Here is a 24429-nt window from a genome sequence, read left to right on the forward strand (position 1 = left end):
TGTTTTAAATATTTGTCTTCCCCAGGGCCATACTTGGACATCATGCTGATCTACAGTGCCTTAAAAAAGTATTCATATCCCTTGAAATTTTCCACATTTTGTCATGTTACAACCAAAAACGTAAATGTATTTTATTGGGATTTTATGTGATAGACCAACACAAAGTGGCACATAATTGTGAAGTGGAAGGAAAATGATAAATGGTTTTCAACATTTTTTACAAATAAATATCTGAAAAGTGTGGGGTGCGTTTGTATTCAGCCACCTTTACTCTGATACCCCTAACTAAAATCTAGTGAAACCAATAGCCTTCAGAAGTCACCTAATTAGTAAATAGAGTCCACCTGAGTGTAATTTAATCTCAGTATAAATACAGCTATTCTGTGAAGCCCTCTGAGGTTTGTTAGAGAACCTTAGTGAACAAAAAGCATCATGAAAGCCAAGGAACACACCAGACGGGTCAGTGATAAAGTTGTGGAGAAGTTGAAAGCAGGGTTAGGTTATAAAAAAATATCCCAAGCTTTGAACATCTCACGGAACACTTTTCAATCCATCATCCGAAAATGGAATAAGTATGGCACAACTGCAAACCTACCAAGACTTGGCCGTCCACCTAATCTGACAGGCTGGGCAAGGAGAGCATTAATCAGAGAAGCAGCCAAGAGGCCCATGGTAACTCTGGAGGAGCTGCAGAGATCCACAGCTTAGGTGGGAGAATCTGTCCACAGGACAATTATTAGTCGTGCACTCCACGGCCTTTATGGAAGAGTGACAAGAAGAAAGCCATTGTTGAAAAAAAGCCATAAGAAGTCTCATTTGCAGTTTATGAGAAGCCATGTGGGGGACACAGCAAACATGTGAAAGAAGGTACTCCAGTCAGATGAGACAAAAATGTAACTTTTTGGTCTAAAAGCAAAACGATAAGTGTGGCAGAAAACTAACACTGCACATCACCCTGAACACACCATCCCCACTGTGAAACATGGTGGTGGCAGCATTATGTTGTGGGAATGTTTTCCTTCAGCAGGAACAGGGAAGCTGGTCAGAGTTAATGGAAATTAGGATGGAGCCAAATACAGGGCAATCTTAGAAGAAAACCTGTTAGTCTGCAAAAGACTTGAGACTGGGGCGGAGGTTCACCTTCCAGTAGGACAACGACCCTAAACATACAGCCAGAACTACAATGGAATGGTTTCTCTTTGGGATTAATAAAGTATTCTGTATTCTGCATTTCGATCAAAGCATATTCATGTGTTAGAATGGCCCAGTCAAAGTCCAGACCTAAATCCAATTGAGAATCTGTGGCAAGACTTGAAAAAAATTAGATGTACTCTCCTAGGGGTGGTGTACCCTGATGCCCTCAGGGGCATCGGGGTACACCACCCCTAGGAGAGTACATCTAATATTATCATTTGTATACCTCTTGTTCTGATTCTGTATGGAATGCAATTTTTGTATTTTTGTATGTTCTAGACGTTTTCTTGTCTTTTTATAGTATACCATTAAAATATATTTTTTTATCATAAGAGTTGGTGGTCTATTAAAGTCCCACTAAGGGGGGCATTCTCTTTTTTGGTCTAATACGTGAGGGATGGAACCACCACACTCTACATTTGACATGATGGAAGCCTCTTTCTTCCTTACTTCATGATTTTATCACTCAACACAACACAGACTGTCTCTTTATCACAGAAAGCTGGCTAACACCATTCTAGCAGATTTAGTGCCGGAGAACTACTGCATCCTAACTGAGCACAGAGTCGGTCAAAGAGGAGGCGGCCTAGCAGTGATCTACAAATCTCAACTCACGTTCACAAAACCAACTTTACAGAGCTCACTGCCATTCATGGAAACACTCACACTTCAATGTCAAACAACACCCCAGGACACCATTCACATACTACTATGCTACAGACCACCGGGACCAAACACACACTTCCTCACACCTTTTATCGAATTCATCTCTACATACACCTTGAAAACCAATAATCTCCTGCTACTTGGGGACTTTAATCTCTGGGCAAACTCCTTCCAGGACCTCATCGCTACCGCGTGCTTTAACCAACTGGAAGCACTAGGTCTGCAGCAACTGATAAATGCTCCTACGCATGTTTCGGGCCATACCCTCGACCTCATCTTCAAACAAAACATTGACATTAACACACTTGATAACATGCCACTGCCATGGACTTACCACCACGTTATCAAATTCAAAATAAACATCATTTACCAAAAACCAACACACTCAACAACAATACACTGGACAAGATCACAGAAGAAACTATACTCACAACTCTTCAAAGCTACACTATCCAACAAAATAGCGATGTTAACCCAAAACTACTCAACTGAAGACACACTCAACTCCCTTAACACAGCATTATTACAGACAGCAGACATAGTCGCACCAATACACAGAGCACCCACCCGCAAAAACAATTCGGGATAGTTCAATGACTCTCTTACATCACTGAAACAAGAAAGCAGAAGAGCTGAAGGAGCCTGGAGAAGGAACTCAACAATGGAAAACCACACAAATTACAGATCACTCACCACAAAATATCACAAAGCAATCTTCATAGCAAAAAAAGAACATTTCTCCAAAACCATCTCAAAAGCCATAAACCGCTTTCACGTACTCTTCAAACTAGTTACCCAGACTATGAACGCCACCTGTTTAGAGCCTCCAGCAAACGAAACACAACAATTCTGCAATGAGTTATCTGATTTTTTTCATTGACAAAATCGCAACCATTCGGGAAATAATTCAGCAGAACATAGCAAGTAACCCCACTCAGCCAGAGCAAGAAGACAAAAAACACACAAATATTCTACAACCACCAAGATTTACTCTGGTCCCAATCACCATTGACACCACCAAAACCATCATCAGAAACCTCAGAGAGAAGCACTTTGCCAAACGACATTATTCCCACAAAACTTCTGAACGAATGTACCAACATCTTGGCACCCATCATAACATACCTAATAAACCAGTCATTTAAAGAAGGAATCGTCCCGACCTCCCTCAAGCAAGGCAGAATCAAACCCCTCCTAAAGAAGCCTAACCCCGATCCCAAAGACCCAAACGATCGCAGACCTGTCACAAGCCTCAACACCATCTCCAAAATTATCGAGAAAGCAGTAGTACAACAGCTACAACTCCATCTGGACACCCATAAACTCTTGGACCCACTACAATCTGGTTTCTGCCCTGGCCACGGGACAGAAACTGCATTCCTCAAAATCTGGGATGACACCCTCAAAGCAGCAGATGAAGGAGAATCATGTCTCCTGGTGCTGCTGGACCTCGGTGCAGCTTTAGACACAGTAGACCACAAAACCCTGCACACTCGTCTCACAGAAGTAGCTGGAGTTGCAGCCTCAGACTTACCCTGGTTCGCATCCTTTCTGGAGATCCGATCCCAGAAAGTGAAACTAGGAGCTTTCACTTTGGAAGCACGTAAAATTACATGCGGAGTCCCTCAAGGATCACCTCTGTTGCCCGTGCTCTTTAACATCTATCTCCACCCACTCCTCAAAATCATCAGCAACCAGGACCTGCTTTATCACTCCTACACTGATGACATCCAACTCTACCTACGCATCACCAACAAAAAAGACCAATACCAGGCACTGGAAAACAAACTGTCTATCATTGATCGACGATTGGATGATGGAGAGCTCCCTTAAACTCAACGGATCCAAAACAGAACTCCTCTTCCTCCATGCAAACCGAAACAAAAACCCTGGCACGATGTCCACACCACTCACCATCCTCGGACAGTCCATCACCCCCAGCACTATAAGGCGAACAAAGGTTGGCAGTCCAAGGACCACGGCTATGGAATGCTCTACCCGCGGACATCCGCTCGGAAGAAAACCATCTGGCCTTCAGGAAGAAGCTCAAGACCCATCTCTTCTGAAGACCCAGATGGACACTGGCGGCAAAAGCGCCTTGAGGCGATTTAGTTCGCATATGTAGCGCTATACAAGTTATTCATTCATATAAAAAAAGCACTTGTGAGTTTAACTAATTTTTTTTTATTTTTTATTTAATTCTCCTTTAAGCGGGGGGGGGCTGTCCTATGCCTACATACTTTTGCTTATAGGTGCTCCTCGTTCCCATCTCAAAAAATTGTGAAGTATGTCTAAACCTGTCGACCTGAGCAGTTCTGCATGAGAAAGCCAGGAAGCTGTAAGATTTGCTGATGGCAGAGTAATGCTAAAGAACTCCTGCGTGAGCAATCCTTTATATATTAGATGAACTTGTCTTTGTTTTATGACAAGAAAGACTTTGCAAGTGAATAGTGTCCTTCAAGTGCTACATTTGACCAAACACTGCTACATTTTACAAGTGCTACATTTAACCATACACATAGCTCCCAAATGTCCCTGATTCCGAGGGACTGAGGGGGTTGTGCTAGGAGAGGGGATTGGGGGGTTAGAGCGTGGTTTGTGCTAGGAGGGGGGATTTGGGCGAGTTTGTGCTAGGAAAGGTGATTGGGGGGGTTATAACGTGGTTTGTGCTAGGAGTAGGAATTTGGGAGCAGGGGGATTTGTTGTGGGATTTGTGCTAGAAGGGGGAATTGGGGGGGGGGGGGTGCTAGGAGGGTGAATTTGAGAGGGTTGTGCTAGAAGAGGGGATGAGGGGGGGGGGGGTAGAGCGTGGTTTGTGCTAAGAGTGGGAATTTGGGAGCAGGGGGGTTTGTGCTAGGATGCTAGGAGGACAAATTTGGGGGGGGGGGGGAATTAGAGGGTGTTGTGCTAGGGGAGAGGATTGGGGGGGGTTGGAACGTGGTTTGTGCTAGGACTAGGAATTTGGGAGCAGAGGGATTTGTGCTAGGAGGGGGGGGATTTGAGGGGGTTGTGCTAGGAGAGGGGATTGGGGGGGGGGTTGGAGCGTGGTTTGTGCTAGGAGTAGGAATTTGAGTGATCTGTGCTAGAAGGGGGAATTTGGGGGGGGGGGGGGTGCTAGAAGGGGGAATTAGGAGGGAGAAGAGTTGCATTTTAGGGCTTCTTCACACTAGGTGCAGCAAGGTAACGTGCAAAATCACACGTTTTCTTGTACTGCACAAAAATGTGCTGTCTTTTGCAGTCGCACATGGGTGCCATTATTTATTAAAAAACACCCCTACGCATCTAGCAAAAGTGCGGACTTTCGTGCCCTCAAAAAAAATGTGATGCGCTTGCTCAGACACACCTCATGGTATGGACGGGCCCTCAGACTGGTGTGCGCTGGGATTGTTCACAGTTCTAAAGGGTGCCTTGACTGAAAAAAGGTTGAAAAGCACTGGTCTAAGGAGCTTCCACAATCAAAAGTATGATGTAAACTGAACTTAGCCAATTGTATTATATAAACAGGATTTTCGCCGGTTGCATTTTATGTAACTGCATGACAAAAAAAAAGTATGTTCTTCCCCGCTTCCCCATTTTGAAATTTGCCTTTTCTGCAAACAGCATTTCCCATGACTGTGATAGACAGGAAAAAGAACCTAATTCTAATTGATTTCTAATATTTAATTGAACCATAGGTCTCAGGTGAATACTTAAACTAATTTATAATAGTTAATTAAAACAGAGGCCTCAGGTGAACATCTTTGGAAGTCATCTATTGCAGTTAAAGAGGAATTCCAGATATGGATATTCTGTACATAGTTGCATTGATCTGTAAGCAGGGTTACTTGATTGCCCCTTTAAATAAGGTTTCATCTTGAAATGCTTCCAGGAAGGGGAATGATTTAATATTCTTCCTTTTATATAAGCTGATGTGGAGCTTAGCTCAGGGTAGTTTGGGCTGGCTGGGCTGGCTGGGCTCAGCCTGGCCATAGCCGAGACTTTGTTTTTTTTTAATTCAACCGGCGTGTTGAATGAAAATAAATGACTCTATTCCCCCATGCACAAATTTGATGTGGATGAGGGAATCCTCCCCGATGAGCTATTGTACTTTGATAGTGGGGAGACCTCCCTGCCGTTAGAATTCACTGATCGGCGCTGCCGGCTATAGCCGGTAAAACTGATCAAGCGGCAAAAATCCAACAGGGCAGTTGTAAAGAAGTTGATCGATAGATTGACTTCTGTACAACCACTCTACACATACAGTGCCTTGCAAAAGTATTCACCCCCCTTGGCTTTTTACCTATTTTGTTACATTACAACCTTTAGTTCAATATTTTTTAATCTGAGCTATATGTGATGGATCAGAACACAATAGTCTAAGTTGGTGACGTAAAATTAGAAAAATATATACATAAAACTATTTTTCAGAAATAAAAAACTGATAATTGGCATGTGCGTATGTATTCACCCCCTTTGTTATGAAGCCCAGAAAAAGCTCTGGTGCAACCAATTACCTTCAGAAGTCGGTTGCATGAAGTATGATTCGGTTGCGATTGGGATCTGCCCACACGTCCATCTCAGACCAATGTAACTATGTATATATCATACTTGGCTGATGCTCCTATAAGTTGGAAATCACTAGCTAGACTCGCTACTCCAGTGATCTCCACTTCTGGGTCTTGTGCTGAGTGGCTGCCCTGCTGTATTGTCAATGCAGGAGGTCGGCCGTTCGGCACAGGCGCCATTCAGGGAATGGTTGCAATTTTTGAATGAATGAAAAACTCTCTCTGACTGGACAACGTGGAGAGGCAGGACAGTGATGTCACGCTTTACACCTTGTCCAATCAGAGAATGCTTTGCATTCTTTCAGAAAATGCAAAGCATTCTCTGAATGGCACCCAAGCCAAGCACCAACCTCCTGTGTTCAGAATGCAGCAGGGCAGCCAATCAGTGAGGAACCCAGAAGCAAGTGGAGATCACTGGAGTAGCGGTGTATACTTCAGTGATTTTCAGATTCCAGGGACATTGGCCAGGTATGGTATATTCATAGTTACATTGGTCCACGCTGGACCAATGTAGCTATTTATAAAATATCCATAGAAATCTTCTTTAAAGAGTAACTCCACTTTTGTTGAGAAAAAAAAACATACCCTTCTGGGTGATCAATGTACTGTACATTGCAGGGATTTTAACAAACCTCATTACAGATTCCTACCGCTTGTTATTCTGAAGAAATAGCTGTTTGTCTGTCAGTGTCCAAGTGCCAAAATGTAAATGGCAGTGCTTATATAATTATCAATCAGCTGCTGCACTTGCAGGGTTCCAATGAAGAAAGTGGCAGGGTCTGCATCCCTTTAGATGTGATTTCCAACTAAAAATTACATTTTTGTTGCAGGGGATGTCAAAAATATGACTTGTATCTTAGTTCAGACTTCTGGGAAAATCAGTGAATTCACACAAGCAGAAAATGACATTTCTGGGGGAGATTCTGTGCACCATCTGTGTACAGAACACCTCCAGGTTGCCATATTGCATTTTACAGAAAATTACAGTGGCTGCAGATTAAAAAGGAAAGGTTATTTTTAATAATATTAAATTACAATATGACTTTTGTTGCAATTGTATACGCTATATTATTCTTTTTATTTGCATTTTTTTTTCCCCACAAAAGTGGAGTTGCCCTCTAAGGTGGGACTCCATATGTGGTTTCGTTTTAGATACATTGCAGGTCATTGCTTTGCCAGAAGATGCATTATAAAAAGAAACAAAATAAACTAATAGCTAGCAACATACTTGTTTCACAAGAGTCGTGAACCTCACAAACCAGCGCTGGAACCACGTCCCGGTTGAACTTTGAATTTCAATGAATTCGTCTAGTTGTTTTGGTGTCATAATATTGGAGACCTGGTAAAGGAAATACAGAGAACAGTTTGATAAATGGATTTTTCCATCACGTGTCCAAGTCTGCGGCTGGATCCACCTAGATATTTCCAGGGCTGTTCACACAAACCGAATCTGGGGCACATAAGCAGCTTTATAATACTCCTCCTCACTGCCAGCAGCAGGAAAGCATTGAATGTGGATGTAGAATGCAGCCAGCAAAGCCTTTCTTGTTTCTTGAAAAGCCGGCTGTACAGACAGTTGGGAGTTTAGGTGATACCTTTTATTGGCTAATTTGACTTATTAAAGGTGTAAGATTTCGGGGTAACTGAGATTCCTTCGTCAGGCTTTATACATTTCTGAAAAATAGTTCTGCATCCCACGTATTTATAATATAGAAGTTTCACAGCTATTTTTCAGAAATATATAAAGCCTGACAAAGAGATCGGCGTTACCCCAAAAAGCTTACATCTATAATAACTCAAGTTAGCCAATGAGGGGTATCGCTAGGGTTGCCACCTTTTCTTCAAGTCAAACCCGAACACAGCACACAGCAATTTTTTTTTTTTTATATAAACTATGCATATATTTTGCAATTAAATAACATCTCTTAAATGAAGCACAAGAGTTCCCCTTTTACATCAGAGTCCACAGAGTTCCCCTTTTACATCAGAGTTCTTTTACACTGGGGGGGTGGGGGGCGGCGGGGACAACTCTGCAGACTCTAATGTAAGGGAGACAGAGGCGGCTCTAGGCTTTGTGAGGCCTTAGGCAAAACTTGGACATGAGGCCCCACTCATGCCCATAATGGGAAAAATAATTCAAGCGATAAAAAATAACGGTGTGCCCCCCCCCCCCCCCCCAGTGCTGCCAACTTCCCTCCTCTGCTCTCCCGCTGACTGCCTTGGGGGGATATTCAGGATGGAGGCGGGAAAAAGGGGCTGGTAAATGTTATTTACCAGCCCCTATCTTTACTAAAAGAACACAGTGAGTGATCAGTACTGATCACTTACTGTGTTCATTCATAACTGAAGCACAGTAAACTGTGTTTACTATGCTTTAGTTTATGAATTAACAGGAGCCTCTGTCTCCTGTTCATTCATCTGCAGTGCATAGGGGTGCAGAGTGTATGGAGGTGGGAGGTATGTACATGAGAGGGGTGCGGAGTGTATGGAGGTGGGTGGTATGTACATGAGAGGGGTGCGGAGTGTATGGAGGTGGGAGGTATGTACATTAGAGGGGTGCGGAGTGTATGGAGGTGGGAGGTATGTACATGAGAGGGGTGCGGAGTATATGGAGGTGGGTGGTATGTACATGAGAGGGGTGCAGAGTGTATGGAGGTGGGTGGTATGTACAGGAGAGGGGTGCAGAGTGTATGGAGGTGGGTGGTATGTATATGAGAGGGGTATGGAGTGTATGGAGGTGGGAGGTATGTACATGAGAGGGGTGCAGAATGTATGGGGGTGGGTGGTATGTACATGAGAGGGTGCAGAGTGTGCGGCGGGTGTCACGGCTGTCTGCTGTGGTATGGAGTAAGCACATTTTTACGAGGCCTCCCCTGTCCCCTGGCCAAGTCTGCCCCTACCTCCTTCTGAGTTCAGCAGCGGCTGGCAGCTCCACCTCCACCTCCTCGGCGATCCTTTACCAGTCCAGCCTGCTCACCCTGCCAGCTTGGGGACACTGACCGGGGACATTTCCTCCCATTCTCCCACGCACAAATTAGGCGGCCGTGAGGCCCCTGGGAGCGCGAGGCCTTAGGCAACCGCCTTTTTTGCCTAATTAGAGAGCCACCTCTGAAGGGAGAACTCTGGGGACTCTAACATAAGGAATGCTCTGGGGACCCTGATGTAAGGGGGAACACTGAGAACTCTGATGTACAGAGAGGACTCTGATGTAAGGGGGAACACTGTGGCCTCTGGTGTAAAGGGGAACTCTGATGTAAGGGGTGCTCTGAGAACCCTGATTTATCTTAGTGTACTCACTCAGAGGCAGGAGAGAGGAGCCCATTCACCCTTTGGCAGTCAGCACCTCTCATCCAGATGTAGCTGAGGCTGCTGGACTTCAGATTTCCAGCCCCAACTTTCCTTTTCTGAGGCACAGCATCGGAGATTGGAGACACAGAGGGGTAGGGGCGGGAGGAAGAGGAGCAGATCAAGCCCTCTCTCCTCTCCCATCTGTGCCAGCAGGGGGCCCCATGAGACTCCCCCTGTCCGTTCCAATCTCTGCTTATCCCAGAGCCAAGTGCCGGAACAAGTCCCAGCACTGAGCTCCGGTAACTACGCTGACAGGGGCTCGCTAGTGTCGGGCAGTGAGTTGGGATATCTTCTATGCCCAGGCAGTGATTCCCCTTTGTGGCAGCTGAGCCGACATCTCTTCCTCCTGAGTAAGGATGAGCTCCGGCATGTTCGCACACACAACGTGCCGAGCCCGCCAGGAAGTCGGCGCGGCGCTGCGCTAATCACAAGCAGTGAGACATTTTCCCGATGTGCGGCTGCAGAGATCGGGAAATGTCTCACTGCCTGTGATTAGCGTAGCGCCGTGCCGACCTCCTGGCGGGCTCGGCAAGTGCGGTGTGCGAACACACCGGAGCTCATCCTTACTTCTGAGCCTGAACACAGCTCACTGACGATCCTCCTCCTCGGCTCCACAGTACACAGACAGGAGGGGGAGGAGCCGGGAAGAAGAGATCTTACACTGCAGGAGCCGCGCTGATTCTAAGGTCTGTGCATAATTTGTGGATGGGGAGGGGGTTGGGGGCAGGTAATACATGGAGAAGGGGGGTATAAGAAAAAAATGTGCTGGGGGGGTCTTTGAGGGAAGAGGACATGTGCTAGTAGGGGGGATTGCAAAACTGACCCCCCTTCCCCAACGCAAAGAGTTGCCACTTTCCCCTCTCTGCCCCCATCATAGAGATCCCTGTCTGCCCCCATCCCATGGGCCCCTCTCTGCCCCCATCCCAGGGATCCCTCTCTGCCCCCATCCCAGGGATCCCTGTCTGCCCCCATCCCAGGGGCCCCTCTCTGCCCCCATCCCAGGGATCCCTCTCTGCCCCCATCCCAGGGATCCCTGTCTGCCCCCATCCCAGGGGCCCCTCTCTGCCCCCATCCCAGGGGCCCCTCTCTGCCCCCATCCCAGGGATCCCTGTCTGCCCCCATCCCAGGGGCCCCTCTCTGCCCCCATCCCAGGGATCCCTCTCTGCCCCCATCCCAGGGATCCCTGTCTGCCCCCATCCCAGGGGCCCCTCTCTGCCCCCATCCCAGGGGCCCCTCTCTGCCCCCATCCCAGGGATCCCGTTCTACTCCATCCCAGGGGCCCCTCTCTGCCCCCATCCCAGGGATCCCTCTCTACCCCATCCCAGGGATCCCTCTCTGCTCCCATCCCAGGGATCCTTCTCTGCTCCCATCCCAGGGATCCTTCTCTGCCCCCATCCCAGGGGCCCCTCTCTGCTCCCATTCCAGGGACCCCTCTCTGCCCCCATTCCAGGGATCCCTCTCTACCCCATCCCAAGGATCCCTCTCTGCTCCCATCCCAGGGATCCTTCTCTGCCCCCACCCCAGGGATCCTTCTCTGCCCCCATCCCAGGGATCCCTGTCTGCCCCATCCCAGGGGCCCCTCTCTGCTCCCATTCCAGGGGCCCCTCTCTGCTCCCATTCCAGGGGCCCCTCTCTGCCCCCATCCCAGGGATCCCTCTCTGCCCCCATCCCAGGGGCCCCTCTCTGCTCCCATCCCAGGGATCCCTCTCTGCCCCCATCCCAGGGGCCCCTCTCTGCTCCCATTCCAGGGGCCCCTCTCTGCTCCCATTCCAGGGGCCCCTCTCTGCTCCCATCCCAGGGACCCCTCTCTGCTCCCAACCCAGGGGCCCCTCTCTGCTCCCATCCCAGGGGCCCCTCTCTGCCCCCATCATAGAGATCCCTGTCTGCCCCCATCCCATGGGCCCCTCTCTGCCCCCATCCCAGGGATCCTTCTCTGCCCCCTTCCCAGGGATCCCTGTCTGCCCCATCCCAGGGGCCCCTCTCTGCTCCCATTCCAGGGTCCCCTCTCTGCCCCCATCCCAGGGATCCCTCTCTGCCCCATCCCAGGGATCCCTCTCTTCCCCCATCCCAGGGGCCCCTCTCTTCCCCTATCCCAGGGGCCCCTCTCTGCTCCCATCCCAGGGATCCCTCTCTGCCCCCATCCCAGGGGCCCCTCTCTGCTCCCATTCCAGGGGCCCCTCTCTGCTCCCATCCCAGGGACCCCTCTCTGCTCCCAACCCAGGGGCCCCTCTCTGCTCCCATCCCAGGGGCCCCTCTCTGCCCCATCCCAGGGATCCCTCTCTGCCCCATCCCAGGGATCCCTCTCTGCCCCCATCCCAGGGGCCCCTCTCTGCCCCATCCCAGGGATCCCTCTCTGCCCCATCCCAGGGATCCCTCTCTGCCCCCATCCCAGGGGCCCCTCTCTGCTCCCATCCCAGGGATCCCTCTCTGCCCCCATCCCAGGGGCCCCTCTCTGCTCCCATCCCAGGGACCCCTCTCTGCTCCCAACCCAGGGGCCCCTCTCTGCTCCCATCCCAGGGGCCCCTCTCTGCTTCCATCCCAGGGATCCCTCTTTGCCCCCATCCCAGCGTTCCTACAGACGTACATGGGCTGGGCTTGTCTGTGTCTTGCACAGCATCCCCAGTGTCAATCCAGATGGGCCACATGCTAAACTCTCTGGGGCCGCATGCAGCCTGCAGACCACAGGTTGGACACCCCTACTTTAAACACTTTTGCATTTGAAGATATTTCCATGTCAACATGAAATGCTTACTGTAAAAACTTTTTCTGGTTCTCCTTTAGCTCTCATATTAGTGTCATGAATCTTCTTCAGTATCATCCAAGCTTCATCATGTTTTCCTGTCTGTACGAGAACCCAAAGGAAATTAATACAGTTACAGGTTTTCTTTACATTTTGTAATAACTGAGGCCAAGTCTTTATTTTTTACTTTGAGATAGAGTGGAGATAGATTAGAAAACCTGTAAGGTTTTCATTGCTGTCGGTGCCCCCAATAGAGAGATTCACCCTCTCTAATTGTCTCGGTGACCATTATCACTGAAAATGAAAGTAAAAGAAAATCCCCAAATCCCAAATCTTGGGGTGTCACCAGAAAAGGAATGAATGGAAAATCTTCCAATGGGGACACTAGTTCTAGTGACTACCAGGGATTTACCTTTGGATCACTTTGGAGGAATTTTCTCTGATTTCAGGTTCTGGATAGTGTTGGGCAAATGGTTCGGGCCAAGCAAAAGTTCTGCCCGAACTTTGCCTGTTCGGGTGTTTGGAGAATTTTCTGTGCGTTTGGCGGACTGTTCACCGAACGCACAGTCAATATGTTGTCAAGGAGTGGGGCCGGGAAGCCGGCGACCGTGTCCTTAACAACGGATGAGTCAGCTGTCAGCGGGGAAGCTAGTCAGTGACAAGGTGACGTCGCCAGGCAGAGCCTGCAGTAAGCTGTTAGCCTTCATCGATGGCGAATCGTTGTTTTTTTTTTTTTTGGTTGCCCGGTCGGTGGTGGCATTGGATCTACATCGGGGGACATTGTTTTTTTTTTTTTTTTTTTACATTTTCTTAATGAATTGTCAAAAACCTGTCTAATGTTTTTTATTTATTTTTGACACTTTTTTTGGTGGATTAGGGGTATACTGTACTACATACCCATTCACATATAAGGGGGGGGCCGGATCTGGGGGCCCCCTTGTTAAAGGGGGCTTACAGATACCAATAAGTCCCCCACCCGCAGACCCCCACAACCACAGCCCAGGCTTGTGGGGAAGAGGCCTTTGTCCCCATCAACATGGGGACAAGGTGCTTTGGAGTAGGGTGGGCAGAGCCCCCTCTGCCCCAAAGCACCCACCCCCCCATGTTGAGGGCATGTGGCCTGGTATAGTTCAGGAGGGGGGGCTGCTTGCTAATTTTTTAATTTTTTTTTGGCTTGGGCTTTTTTATTTATTTTAAATAGCCGGGTGTCGGCAATTGCAACTGCGAGTTAATTTAAATGTCATTTGACTCGTTTTTCTTCCCTTATGTAATTTTTGCTGCAGCAGATTCTATACATGCTACAGATGTGCCACTTTACAGGCAGACTAAGGGGACCCCCCCCCCCCCCCCAGGCACTATATTTAAAGGACATTTTAATTTTTATTGTTTCACTTTAAGCATTATTAAAATCACTGCTCCTTTAAAAATGATAGTTTTTAAAATAAAGTTTTGAATTCATATATTTGTTCCCTAGGGCAGTAGCGGGGCCCCCATACCCTTTTTTTGGCAAATTGCTTGCATATAAGCCTTCAAAATGGGGATTTTTGATTTCTCATTTTCGACTCCCATAGACTTCAATGGAGTTAGCGGTTCGGGGCCCGTTTCTAGTTGTGGATATGGGAAGTGATGGAAAAACCTCCCCAATGAGATATAGTTGGCAAGAAAAAAAATGGTTAGAACCCTACCTATAGCAGGGTATACATGAAGTGAAAATCGGCTGGTTCAGCAGGAACTGGCCTACTTTTGGTCTGTGTGTATTGCTGTCTGTTCTGCTTCCATCGAACAATCATGCTGGAAAGTCAACATTCAATCCCTTGCAGCCAATGGCTGCCAGCACAGATCTGTGTATTCTGGCAGGGGAGTCCGGCTGTCAGAATATAACAGCGTGGCAGAAGAGATCCCCGCATCACACATTGTTTGCTTTGACGTGGGGATTGTTTTTTTATTTCGTTCCACCCATCAATGTATACCCATCTTTACTCTATCCAAAATGGTAAAAAAAAGTTTTGCCTTTTGTTCTACTTTTGGCTCTGTACACTTGTAAAAATGTCTGACTCTCTCTTTGAATGAACATTAGAATAAAGATTGGCAGTTATGACAGTGGCAGTTATGAAAGCTGGTCTACATGGTGTTGGTCTGCCAATTATGATACCTAAGTGGTATAACTGACACTCTCCTTTCTTTTTGTAGTCATTATGTATTTGTGATTCAGATCTGTTAAACCCTATTCATACCCAACATTCTTGGTGTACTGGGCATGAATAGGCATTTTCATTTTTTCTGCTGTGTTTGACCTGACTTAATAAAGGTGAACCTCAGGAATTCATCCACTTCCTAAAATATGCTGGCCTAATATGGGTTAAGTCCAACAGGGTACATACCACCTCATGGAATTTTCTCTTTAATTTACAATTGACAGTTTTACTGAGTACCAGGACTACAGCTATCACTATACACCCAATGCTCTCACAGGAAAGACTCTACGTTCTCATACTCTGACCGCCCACCCCTCTCCTTTGCTCTCCATTCATAGAAAGCTTTGTATTTTGTGAATGGGTTTACATAATACAATCTGTGATTGGGCAGAAGGAGGAGTGGGTGGAACACTGCATGCAATTCTACAGCTGCAGGAGCAGAGACCAGAAGGTCCAGGACCAGATCGCTGGAAGTTTGGCGACAGCTGTACTCCCAGCCCTTAGTAACAATGTGAATTGTAAATTAAAGAGATACGTCCATGAGGTGGCACCTTGAAGGACTTAACCCATAGTAACTCAGCACATTTTAGAAAATGGCTAAATTCCTGAGGTTCAGCTTAAAAAAATAAAAGAGAAATGCCTCGTACCCAGGATCACACATTCCGAAAACAAAATCCATCAAATTTTTTCAGACGGATGTTGGCTCAAACTTGTCTTGCATACACACGGTAGCACAAAGTTGGTCGGAAATTCCGAACGTCAAGAACGCGGTGACCTACAACACGTTCGACGAGCCGAGAAAAATTATGTTCAATAGCCAGTGCTGCTCTTCTGCTTGATTCTGAGCATGCGTGGCACTTTGTGCGTTGGAATTGTCTACACACGGTCAGAATTTCCGACAACGAGCTCCGATCGCACATTTTCTGTCGGAAAGTCCGACCGTGTGTACAGGGCATCACAGTTGATATAAAAAATGGTTTAAAATACCTCCTGCACACTTTGGAAAACTAATTTTTTAAAACCTACTTCAGACCTTACTATTATCTAGATTCTAATATCTAACACTAAAAATATACTGTATGATGAAGTAAAGAGTTATTTTATAAAATGAGTCTCACCGCATTACAGTTTGGTATGGTTCAAAGATAAAGCCAAAAAAAAAATACCTCCAGTAAGAAGCGAGGGCTTTCCGGCATGAACTTTAGGGCAATAATAGAGGCTAAGCAGGGCAGGACACATATAATCACAAACACTCTCCAGCTGTGGAAGTGGTAGTGAGTTCCCATACTGAATCCCCATCCTAAAAAAAAAAAAAGAAGATAAAAGATATAGTACATGGATAGCATCAATTGTATGGTTACCTAAAGTAGTATTAAAGTTAAATTCCATGCATTTAGCTACTTTGTAAAAACTGCAGGCATACCAGTCAGTCCAATGAGGTGCCTGCCTCCTTGTAGACTTATCAGTATTATTCACGGGCAGGTTTATTGTACTCCAGAAAGATAACTTCCAGAGCTCCCACGTGATTCACTGTGGTTTCAGTTACTTTACGAGCAGAGTCACTGCCCATTCACAGAAGCCTGTGTATTATGTAAATTCATTCACAAGATACATAGGCTTCTGTGAATTGCCCATTGCAGAGGGGAGGGCATAGCTGCTGTGTGTGCTTGTCACCTCTCACAGCCGGAGTGTGTCATCAAGGAGTGCAATAAACCCGTCACATAAGTAATAGAAATAAGTCCCGGAGGTGACATACACCTAATTGGAATTAACTCATATAGTGTGCCTTCACTTTTTGCAAAGTTCCTGAATTCCTGAAATTAAGCTTTAAACCCTCAAGGGTTAACACATTGAGCACAATAAATCAAACAATTCCCAGTAAAATATTTGTTAACAGTTTACACCTGTTGCAGTTTACAATGTTCAATGCTACTGGCTTCTGCTCTCTGTTTCTTCTCTGAACCTCCAGTCTTTGCAGGAAAGAATTAACAGTCGACAGTACAGTCTCCAGTCAGTCTTTTAGCTTGGTGATGGAAGGGGAGAAGAGGTGGAAGAAGCAGGGATATGCCTTGTCATCCTAGGCTATGGGGCTGTGTGTTTTTCTTTTGACACAACTCTAGTCCCTGCATGCAAGAACGACTCCAAAGAACACTGCAAAAGAAAGGAGCCACCCTCCTGAAACACGAAAACCTGGGGCAGCGGTCATGGCAGCAGCTTAAACTGGAACATAGACAAGGAATATAAAATTAAGAAGCTGCATAATCAGTATGTGATTAAATCAGCTGCTGAATGTACTTAAAAGTCTGAGGGTTTAATATCACAAAATCTGTTTTTCATTATGTTTGGTTTTTGCTTCACTGTATACAGTTTTCAAAGGCACTTTATATTTTTGCAATTAGCAGCAATGCTGTCAGCCAGCCATGCACACTCCTTCAGTTGGCCATTGGGCTACCTATCAGGTCTGCTGAAAGCAAAGCCAACTCAAGGAGTCCCCAGGCAATAAACTTTGCAACAGATTCAGAAAAAAACATATTGGCTTAAAAAAACACAGTGGGGCTTTATACCAAATTTACATTGTTGGGTTTACATACATTTTAAGAAGACAAATGGTGGCATTGTAGTGTAGTGTGGCCTGATGTAGTGATAGGCTAACTCGTTTTTACTTGGCTCGGGCCATCCTTGTGGCACATCGAGTGATTCTTTGCATGGGCTGCTCAGGGTTCCCCTGCTTGTAAGGGTGGAATACTAACACATCCCCCTTCTGGAACACCCAGGGCCAGGCTCAGCCTGGTCTGTTTTGAACCTGTGTCCTCTATCCAGCCCATTATACCTGTTTATATACCTGTCTTTATTCATCCCCGAGCAGAAGCGAATGCCTAGGAGTAGGCTGCCATTGGTACAGGAATGCAAGAGTCCAGACCTTTAAAGGGTAATAACTTTACTGATGGGTGGTGGTAGAACATTTCATCATACAGGGTGATGACAACACATTGTTTAAAGTTTGAGACCTGTGCCTAGCAGAGAACAGTGTCCTGGCGTTCCTCAAGATGAAGGATGCCACCAATCTTACCTCCCCAGTTTAGGAGTAGTCCTAGTGCTCCCCCTGAATGAGACGCTCACAGTAAGTTGGCACCAGGTTACATCTCCTTTGCTGGTAAAGTCAAGACAACAACATAATTAATCCACTGTTTCCCATTTATTGGTAGATTTTCTAACACCAGGTTGGGGAACCTTTCCCGTTTATATTGGCCCTTGATACCAATGGGTAGGTGCCAGAAGGCCCAAGCATGAAGAATAATCTTAATGATAAAAGAATTCTAGCTTTAAAAAATACATCTTTCAATTTTGCAAGCCAGGTTATCTGTCAATTGTCAGATAACAATGAATGCAGACAGTGCCATCCAACAAAACAGACCTCTAGCCTCAAACTTTTTGTTATAGTTTGGATAAAGAAAGGAATGGGTAAAACAGTTTCTTTTTTTCAAGCTGTCTCTCTTGTTGCTTTGAGTCAGCATCTCTCAACCTTTTTACCCCAGGATAACCCTTAAAATAATTTTCAGGTTTTCGGGAACCCCTGCTAAAATTCATTGGGGGTTCAATGGGAAAAATACCCCTTACATTGGTGGTGAGAGCGTAGGCAGTCTGCTGTCTCCAGTGCCAGCAGCACTCAACCGCAACGACAATGAAGAGGGAGGGGAACATGGTTCTTCTATGGTTTCCTGAGTCACTACGATCCAATTGGATGCTGGCTGCCCATGTGACTCTGACAGCCATCTAGGGTGTGGCAGAGTTTTTTTTAGGACCCTGACCCCTGGGTTTGGCACGCATTTTTGCAAAGTGGCTAGAGTAGGGAAAGAGCACCTATCTGTCAGGGAAAGTGATAGTAGCAAGGAAAGGTTCAAGACAAGTAGGGACTCGCAATACTGTCCTGTAGCCTCCCCTTTGGGACCAGACCGGTCAGGCCGCATTCCATCCTCTGATCACAGATGCTGTTGTTGCATCTTCACCCGCTGAGTTTATCTGCAACCAGACTCTGTGTTTCTGTGTCTTTACTACCGCCGCCCCTGCTGCACCCACCCACAAGTGGGAAGAAGTATCCCCCTCTACAGTGAAGGTCAGAATGCTAACTTTACAGGCAGTTAGAAAGATAATTGGTGTAAAGCAGCTGGCTTTGCCAAGTGGTGTTGGCCACAAAACTAAGCAGATAGCAGCCTCAATTAAAGGAACAGCATCTGGAGAAATCCTTGTGTTCCAAGAAATCCTGATTGAGAATGACACTTATGGTGGGTTGTTCCTCATTCTTGTATGCTTCAGTGTTTTTTAATATAACAACAAGGATCGGAGTATGGCTAATCAATTCCTAGGGAAGGGTGGAAGTCTGATATGCATAGTTTGGTTATGTTTGCAGGAATGGGTGATTGTACAAAAATGGCCAGTTTGCTTCAGCAGATCTACCCAACTTTTTCCTTATCTATATATCTGTAAAACATGTAAAATAGTTGCTTATTTGGAACAGAGACATCAGTTAAGTAGTTGGAGGCGTTATGTACAGTTACTAGATCTAAGAAGCATGCATTCCCCTTGCCATCCTTCACTCATCCACTTACCATAGTGTGGGATAATGCTCCAAGCCATTGCCGATGCATAGATCGCTCCAATCATCCAAAACATGCAAAGCCAGCTTAAGTGCTCCCCCCTCTTCTCACGAGCCAGGAATTCAGAGAAATAGGCAAAGACAATGGGAAGGGACCCTCCAATACTGTGTAATAAAAGTGCATCATAAACGGGCATGTAACAAATACTAACTTAAAAAAAGTTTTTAAAAAAATGTGCAAAATGAAATACGAGATACATCACTGGAAATGTAAAACCTATAATAGATCATAGTTGGTACCTAACACACATGAAGACACCTAACAATTCAGTAGGAACAGATTGCCTTTATTCTGTAATAATTTACTGATATGTATTTGTATATTTTTGTTTTGCTTTTTGCAGAGTATTGTGTAGGTATCTGTAACTGTTATTACATCTGGTTAGGTTTCAATGTACTCCTGTTAGATTGCCTAGTAAACGATGTGGGACTGTGGCTCTCTAAAGGGTACTAGCCATGTACACACATTATAGGGACCAATATTCAATCTATCCATTTTCTAAGAATTAATAACATCACTGTAACAAAAGTCATCTCAATTTTTTCTATAGTATATAGAAAAATGTTAGATACATACCAAAACTTAACACAACAAACATGTTAGACTCACCTTCTCTGTGCAGTGGTTTTGCACAGAGCAGCCCTGATCCTCCACTTCTCAGGTCCCCCCGCCTGGCGCTCCTAGGTCCTCTGCCCTGCTGAGTGCCCACCCTAGCAAGTGGCTTGCTATTGCAGGCTCGCTCCTGAGCCACGCTCTATAGAGAGCCCCCATTCTCTCCTCCTCTTCTCATTGGCTGTGATTGACAGCAGTGGGAGCCAATGGCTCCCACTGTTCTCTCTGAGCCTACAAGGAGGAAGAAATCCGAGAAAGACACTGCTCTCAAGCACATCACTGGATCGAGATCAGGGTCAGGTAAGTAAAAGGGGAAGCTGGCAGGGGGGAGTTGCACTCAGAAGGTTTTTTACCTTAATAAGGAGAATGCATGGTAAAAAATCTTCAGCCATTAGAACCACTTTAACAAGCGTTTCCTATAAACCATCATTGCATGGCAGACCTTCTTTGATGAATCTACCAAGAAAGGCTACATGGCAGACCTTCTATTCCAACCGAAGCAGCCAAGTAATGCAATATACAGCAGGTAAAATAAGTATTATATGTGTCACCATTTTTCTAGGTAAATATATTTCTAAAAGTGCTATTGACATGAAATTTTCACCACTTGTCGGTAACAACCCATGCAGTCCATACATACAAAGAAACCAATACAAATAAGTTCAGAATTAAGTTATGTGTAATAAAATGGAATGACACAGGGAAAAGGTATTGGGCACATAAAGAAAGGGAGGTGCAAAACGGCATGAAAAGCCAAGACACCAGCTGAAATCTATCAGTAATTAGAAAGCAATTCTGCCCCTTGTCAGTGCAAATTATTATGAGCTGGTTCAGTCTCAACTGATGGCCTATAAAAAGGTGTCTCATTACCAAGGTGTCACACAAGAAACATCTAATAGTGGGTAAAAGCAAAGAGCTCTCTCAAGACCTTTGCAAGCTTATTGTTGCAAAACATACTGATGGCATTGATTACAGAAGGATTTCTAAACTTCTGAATGTTCCAGTGAGCACTGTTGTGGCCATAAGCCATAAGTGGAAAGAATATCATTTCACCATAAATCGACCACGACCAGGTGTTCCTCACAAGATTTCTGACAGAGGAGCGAAAAGAATTATCAGAAGAGTTGTCCAAGAGCCAAGGACCACTTGTGGAGAGCTTCAAAAAGACCTGGAATTAGCAGGTACAATTGTTTCAAAGAAAACAATAATTAATGCACTGAACCGCCATGGCCTGTATGCACTCTCACCATGCAAGACTCCATCGCTGAAGAAAAAGCATGTTGAAGCTTGTTTAAGGTTTGCTGCACAACATTTAGACAAGCCTGTGAAATACTGGGAGAATATAATCTGGTCAGATGAGACCAAAATGTAACTCTTTGGATGCCATAATACACAACATGTTTGGAGGTCAAATGCCACTGCACATCACCCCAAAAACACCCCCATACCAACAGTGAAATTTGGAGGTGGGAACATCATGGTGTGGGGCTGTTTTTCAGCATACAGTACTGGCAAACTTCATATCGTTAAGGGAAGGATCAATGGAAAAATGTACCAAGACATTCTTGATAAAAATCTGCTGGCATCTACCAGGATGATGAAGATGAAACGAGGGTGGACATTTCAGCAAGACAATGATCCCAAACACAAATCCAAGGAAACTCTCAATTGGTTTCAAAGAAAGAAAATAAAGCTGCTAAAATGGCCCAGTCATACACCTGACTTGAATGCAATAGAAAATCTATGGAAAGAACTAAAAAGTTCATAGAAGAGGCCCATGGAACCTTCAAGATTTGAAGACTTGTGTGGAAGAACCGGCCAAAATCACACCTGAGCAATGCATGAGACTAGTTTCTCCATACAGGAGGCGTCTTGAAGCGGTCATTACAAACAAAGGATTTTTGTATTAAGTATTAAATACATTTCAGGTAGCGTGTTCAATACTTTTTCCATGTCATTCCAGTTTATTACACATAACTTAATTTCTTTGTTTTGGTTTCTTTGTATATATGGATTGCATGGGTTATAACTGACATGTGGTGAATATTTCATGTCAATGAAAAAAATATAAAATATATTACCTAGAAAAATGGTGATGTCTTCAATACTTATTTTACCTGTTGTATGCACTGAATGGCAGGCCTGATACTGGCTCAGCCAGGCCCCAAGAAAATGCCCTTTGCAGGCAGGTACCGCAGGCCCCTATGGTGTAGCAAAATATGCTAGTCCTAGTGCTAGCTGTTCCACGTGGCTACTGATCCCAGTACCACCCATTCAGGCCCTACCAGCCCTTCTGGTTGCATCTGCCTCTTTCCACTGTCCATGCCACCACAAACCTCTTTACTGGCTCTGCACCCATCCCAGACTGCTTGCACCCAGTCCTCTCGGGCATAGTCTGCCTACACATAGCTCCAGGCACAAAAAAAAAAAAAACACTGATGCGCACTGTTTAGGCCACAGCAACAATGTAAATGAGCCACAAGACCTCATTCACACACAGAGCTTTATTTATTAAGTCAATACAATTTTATCTTTTAGATTTAGCAGAAATTTTGTACGTTATTCTGTGTTTGTGTCCACTAAAAATAATTTTAGTCTATTTTTAGCGAAGAGATTGTTTTAATATTTTAGGGGGGGGAGGGGTCTGCCTGTCAGGTAGACTATACAGGACCCACTGATTTCTAAAAGCATCCTTGTACGCAGTAGACGTGCAATTAGTTTAGTTTCAAATTAGTTTTTTTAACAAATTTCAACAAATTTGTTAATTTGGAAATATCTGAATTAATGAAAACCCGTTTAGCAATTTTTTTTTTCGAATATTCATAAATTTGAATATTCAAAAATTCGTAAATTCGTAAACTTGAAAATTCGGAAATTAAAACATTTGGAAATTCGCAATTCGTAAATCCAAAAAACCCGAAAATCTTAAATAATAACCAACTAATAATAACTTACAGTATCTATTACTAACCATTAAATTATAGGTATTGAAATTGCCTTTCAAATTTGGCTAATAGTGAACATAATGAATATGAATTTATCCGAAGTTATGAATTATCCAAAATAACAAATGGTGTATCTAATCGAATGGAACATAATGAATTAATAATAATAAATAACAATAATAATAATAAACTTTTTATTATTATTATTAATTTGTTCTATTACATTTGTTTAGATGTGGCATTCGTTATTTGGGATAATTCGTAACTTCAAAAAAATTCATATTCATTACATTGACTAACAGCCAAATTTGGCTGTTAGAGAACTATAATTTAATAGTTAGTTATTGGTAGTTAGGTATTCTTTCAATTTTTCTGATTTTCTTTCCTATTTTTGGATTTTTGAATTTACGAATTTTCAAAATTTAGGAGTTTACAAATTTATGAATTGCGTTCATAACGAATGACCCATAAAACAAAAAAAATGAATGATCTGTGCAGTGCAGATGCCAACACCCCCACTGGATGATCTTCCGGCATCCTGCCCCTTTAAAACCCTCCCTGTTAGTGAAATTTGACCACACCCACAATTTCAATCGGTTTGGGGGGGGGGGGGGGGTTGGGGGTTGTGGTTGAGTTCCTGTACCTATTTTCTGTGAACAAAAGCCCTCTGAACCAGCATTAACTTTTTTCATCTATATGAGCTCTTGAAGCTCTTCTATTAGATTGGACTACACTGATTAGCCTTCTATCACCATGAGCATCAGTGAGCCTTGGCCGCCCTTGACCCTGTTGCCGGTTTTCCTTCCTTGGACTTTTCCTACAAGAGCTGCAGTTTTGGAGTTGCTCTGACCCTCAAAGTCGCTCAAAAATGCTCAGCTTACCCATTTTTTCTGATTTAAACTTCAGGGACCACATGTTCACTTGCTGCCTAATACATCCCACCCACTTTCAGATGTCATTGTCACAAGATAATCATGGTTATTCACTTTACCTGTCAGTGGTCATAAAGTTATGGCTGATCAATGTATACAGCGCTACACAATTACAACATTCCAAAGTTCATCCAATCTAAAGCCTCGTACACACGATCGGATATTTGACAGGGAATTTTGTGATGACAGACTGTTTGCCTAAAATTCGACCATTAGTACGCTCCACCAGACAATTGTTGTCCAACTTTCGGACAACAAATTTTGGTTAGCAGGCTAGTAAATTTTCGGCAGACAATGGTCTGTTGTCAAATTTTCGTATCATCTGTACACAAGTCCGTCGCACAAAATTCCAAAGTACAAACATGCATGCTCAGAATCAGTGCTCACCAAACACAACATTAGCAGAAGGTGCCCAAAGGGTGGCGCTCAAGAGCTGAAATTCCGCGTAGTACGTCACTACGTTCGAGATTGTTGGCCGACAATTGTGTGCCGTTTGTATGCAAGACAAGTTCCTGGCACATGCCCTTCGTAGAAAAGTCTGGCGCTTTGTTTGCCAACAATCCGATCGTGTGTATGAGGCTTAAGGGCAGTTCTTATT

The 24429-nt window shown here is 44.9% G+C and overlaps 1 protein-coding gene across 2 annotated transcripts in view; it reads right to left on the reverse strand.

The window, feature by feature from the left end:
* SV2B (synaptic vesicle glycoprotein 2B) overlaps positions 1 to 24429 on the reverse strand; it is a 263167-nt gene that overhangs the window by 38002 nt on the left and 200736 nt on the right. For both annotated transcript variants that reach the window (XM_073618415.1, XM_073618413.1), the window contains exons 4-7: positions 19295 to 19446; positions 15854 to 15987; positions 12505 to 12594; positions 7633 to 7743 (exon numbers count right to left, since the gene is read on the reverse strand). In XM_073618415.1, coding sequence (XP_073474516.1) covers positions 7633 to 7743; positions 12505 to 12594; positions 15854 to 15987; positions 19295 to 19446 — 487 coding nt within the window. The remainder of the gene's footprint in view (positions 1 to 7632; positions 7744 to 12504; positions 12595 to 15853; positions 15988 to 19294; positions 19447 to 24429) is intronic.

The sequence above is a fragment of the Aquarana catesbeiana genome, linkage group LG03 (assembly GCF_042186555.1).
Source record: "Aquarana catesbeiana isolate 2022-GZ linkage group LG03, ASM4218655v1, whole genome shotgun sequence".
Taxonomy (NCBI): domain Eukaryota; kingdom Metazoa; phylum Chordata; class Amphibia; order Anura; family Ranidae; genus Aquarana; species Aquarana catesbeiana.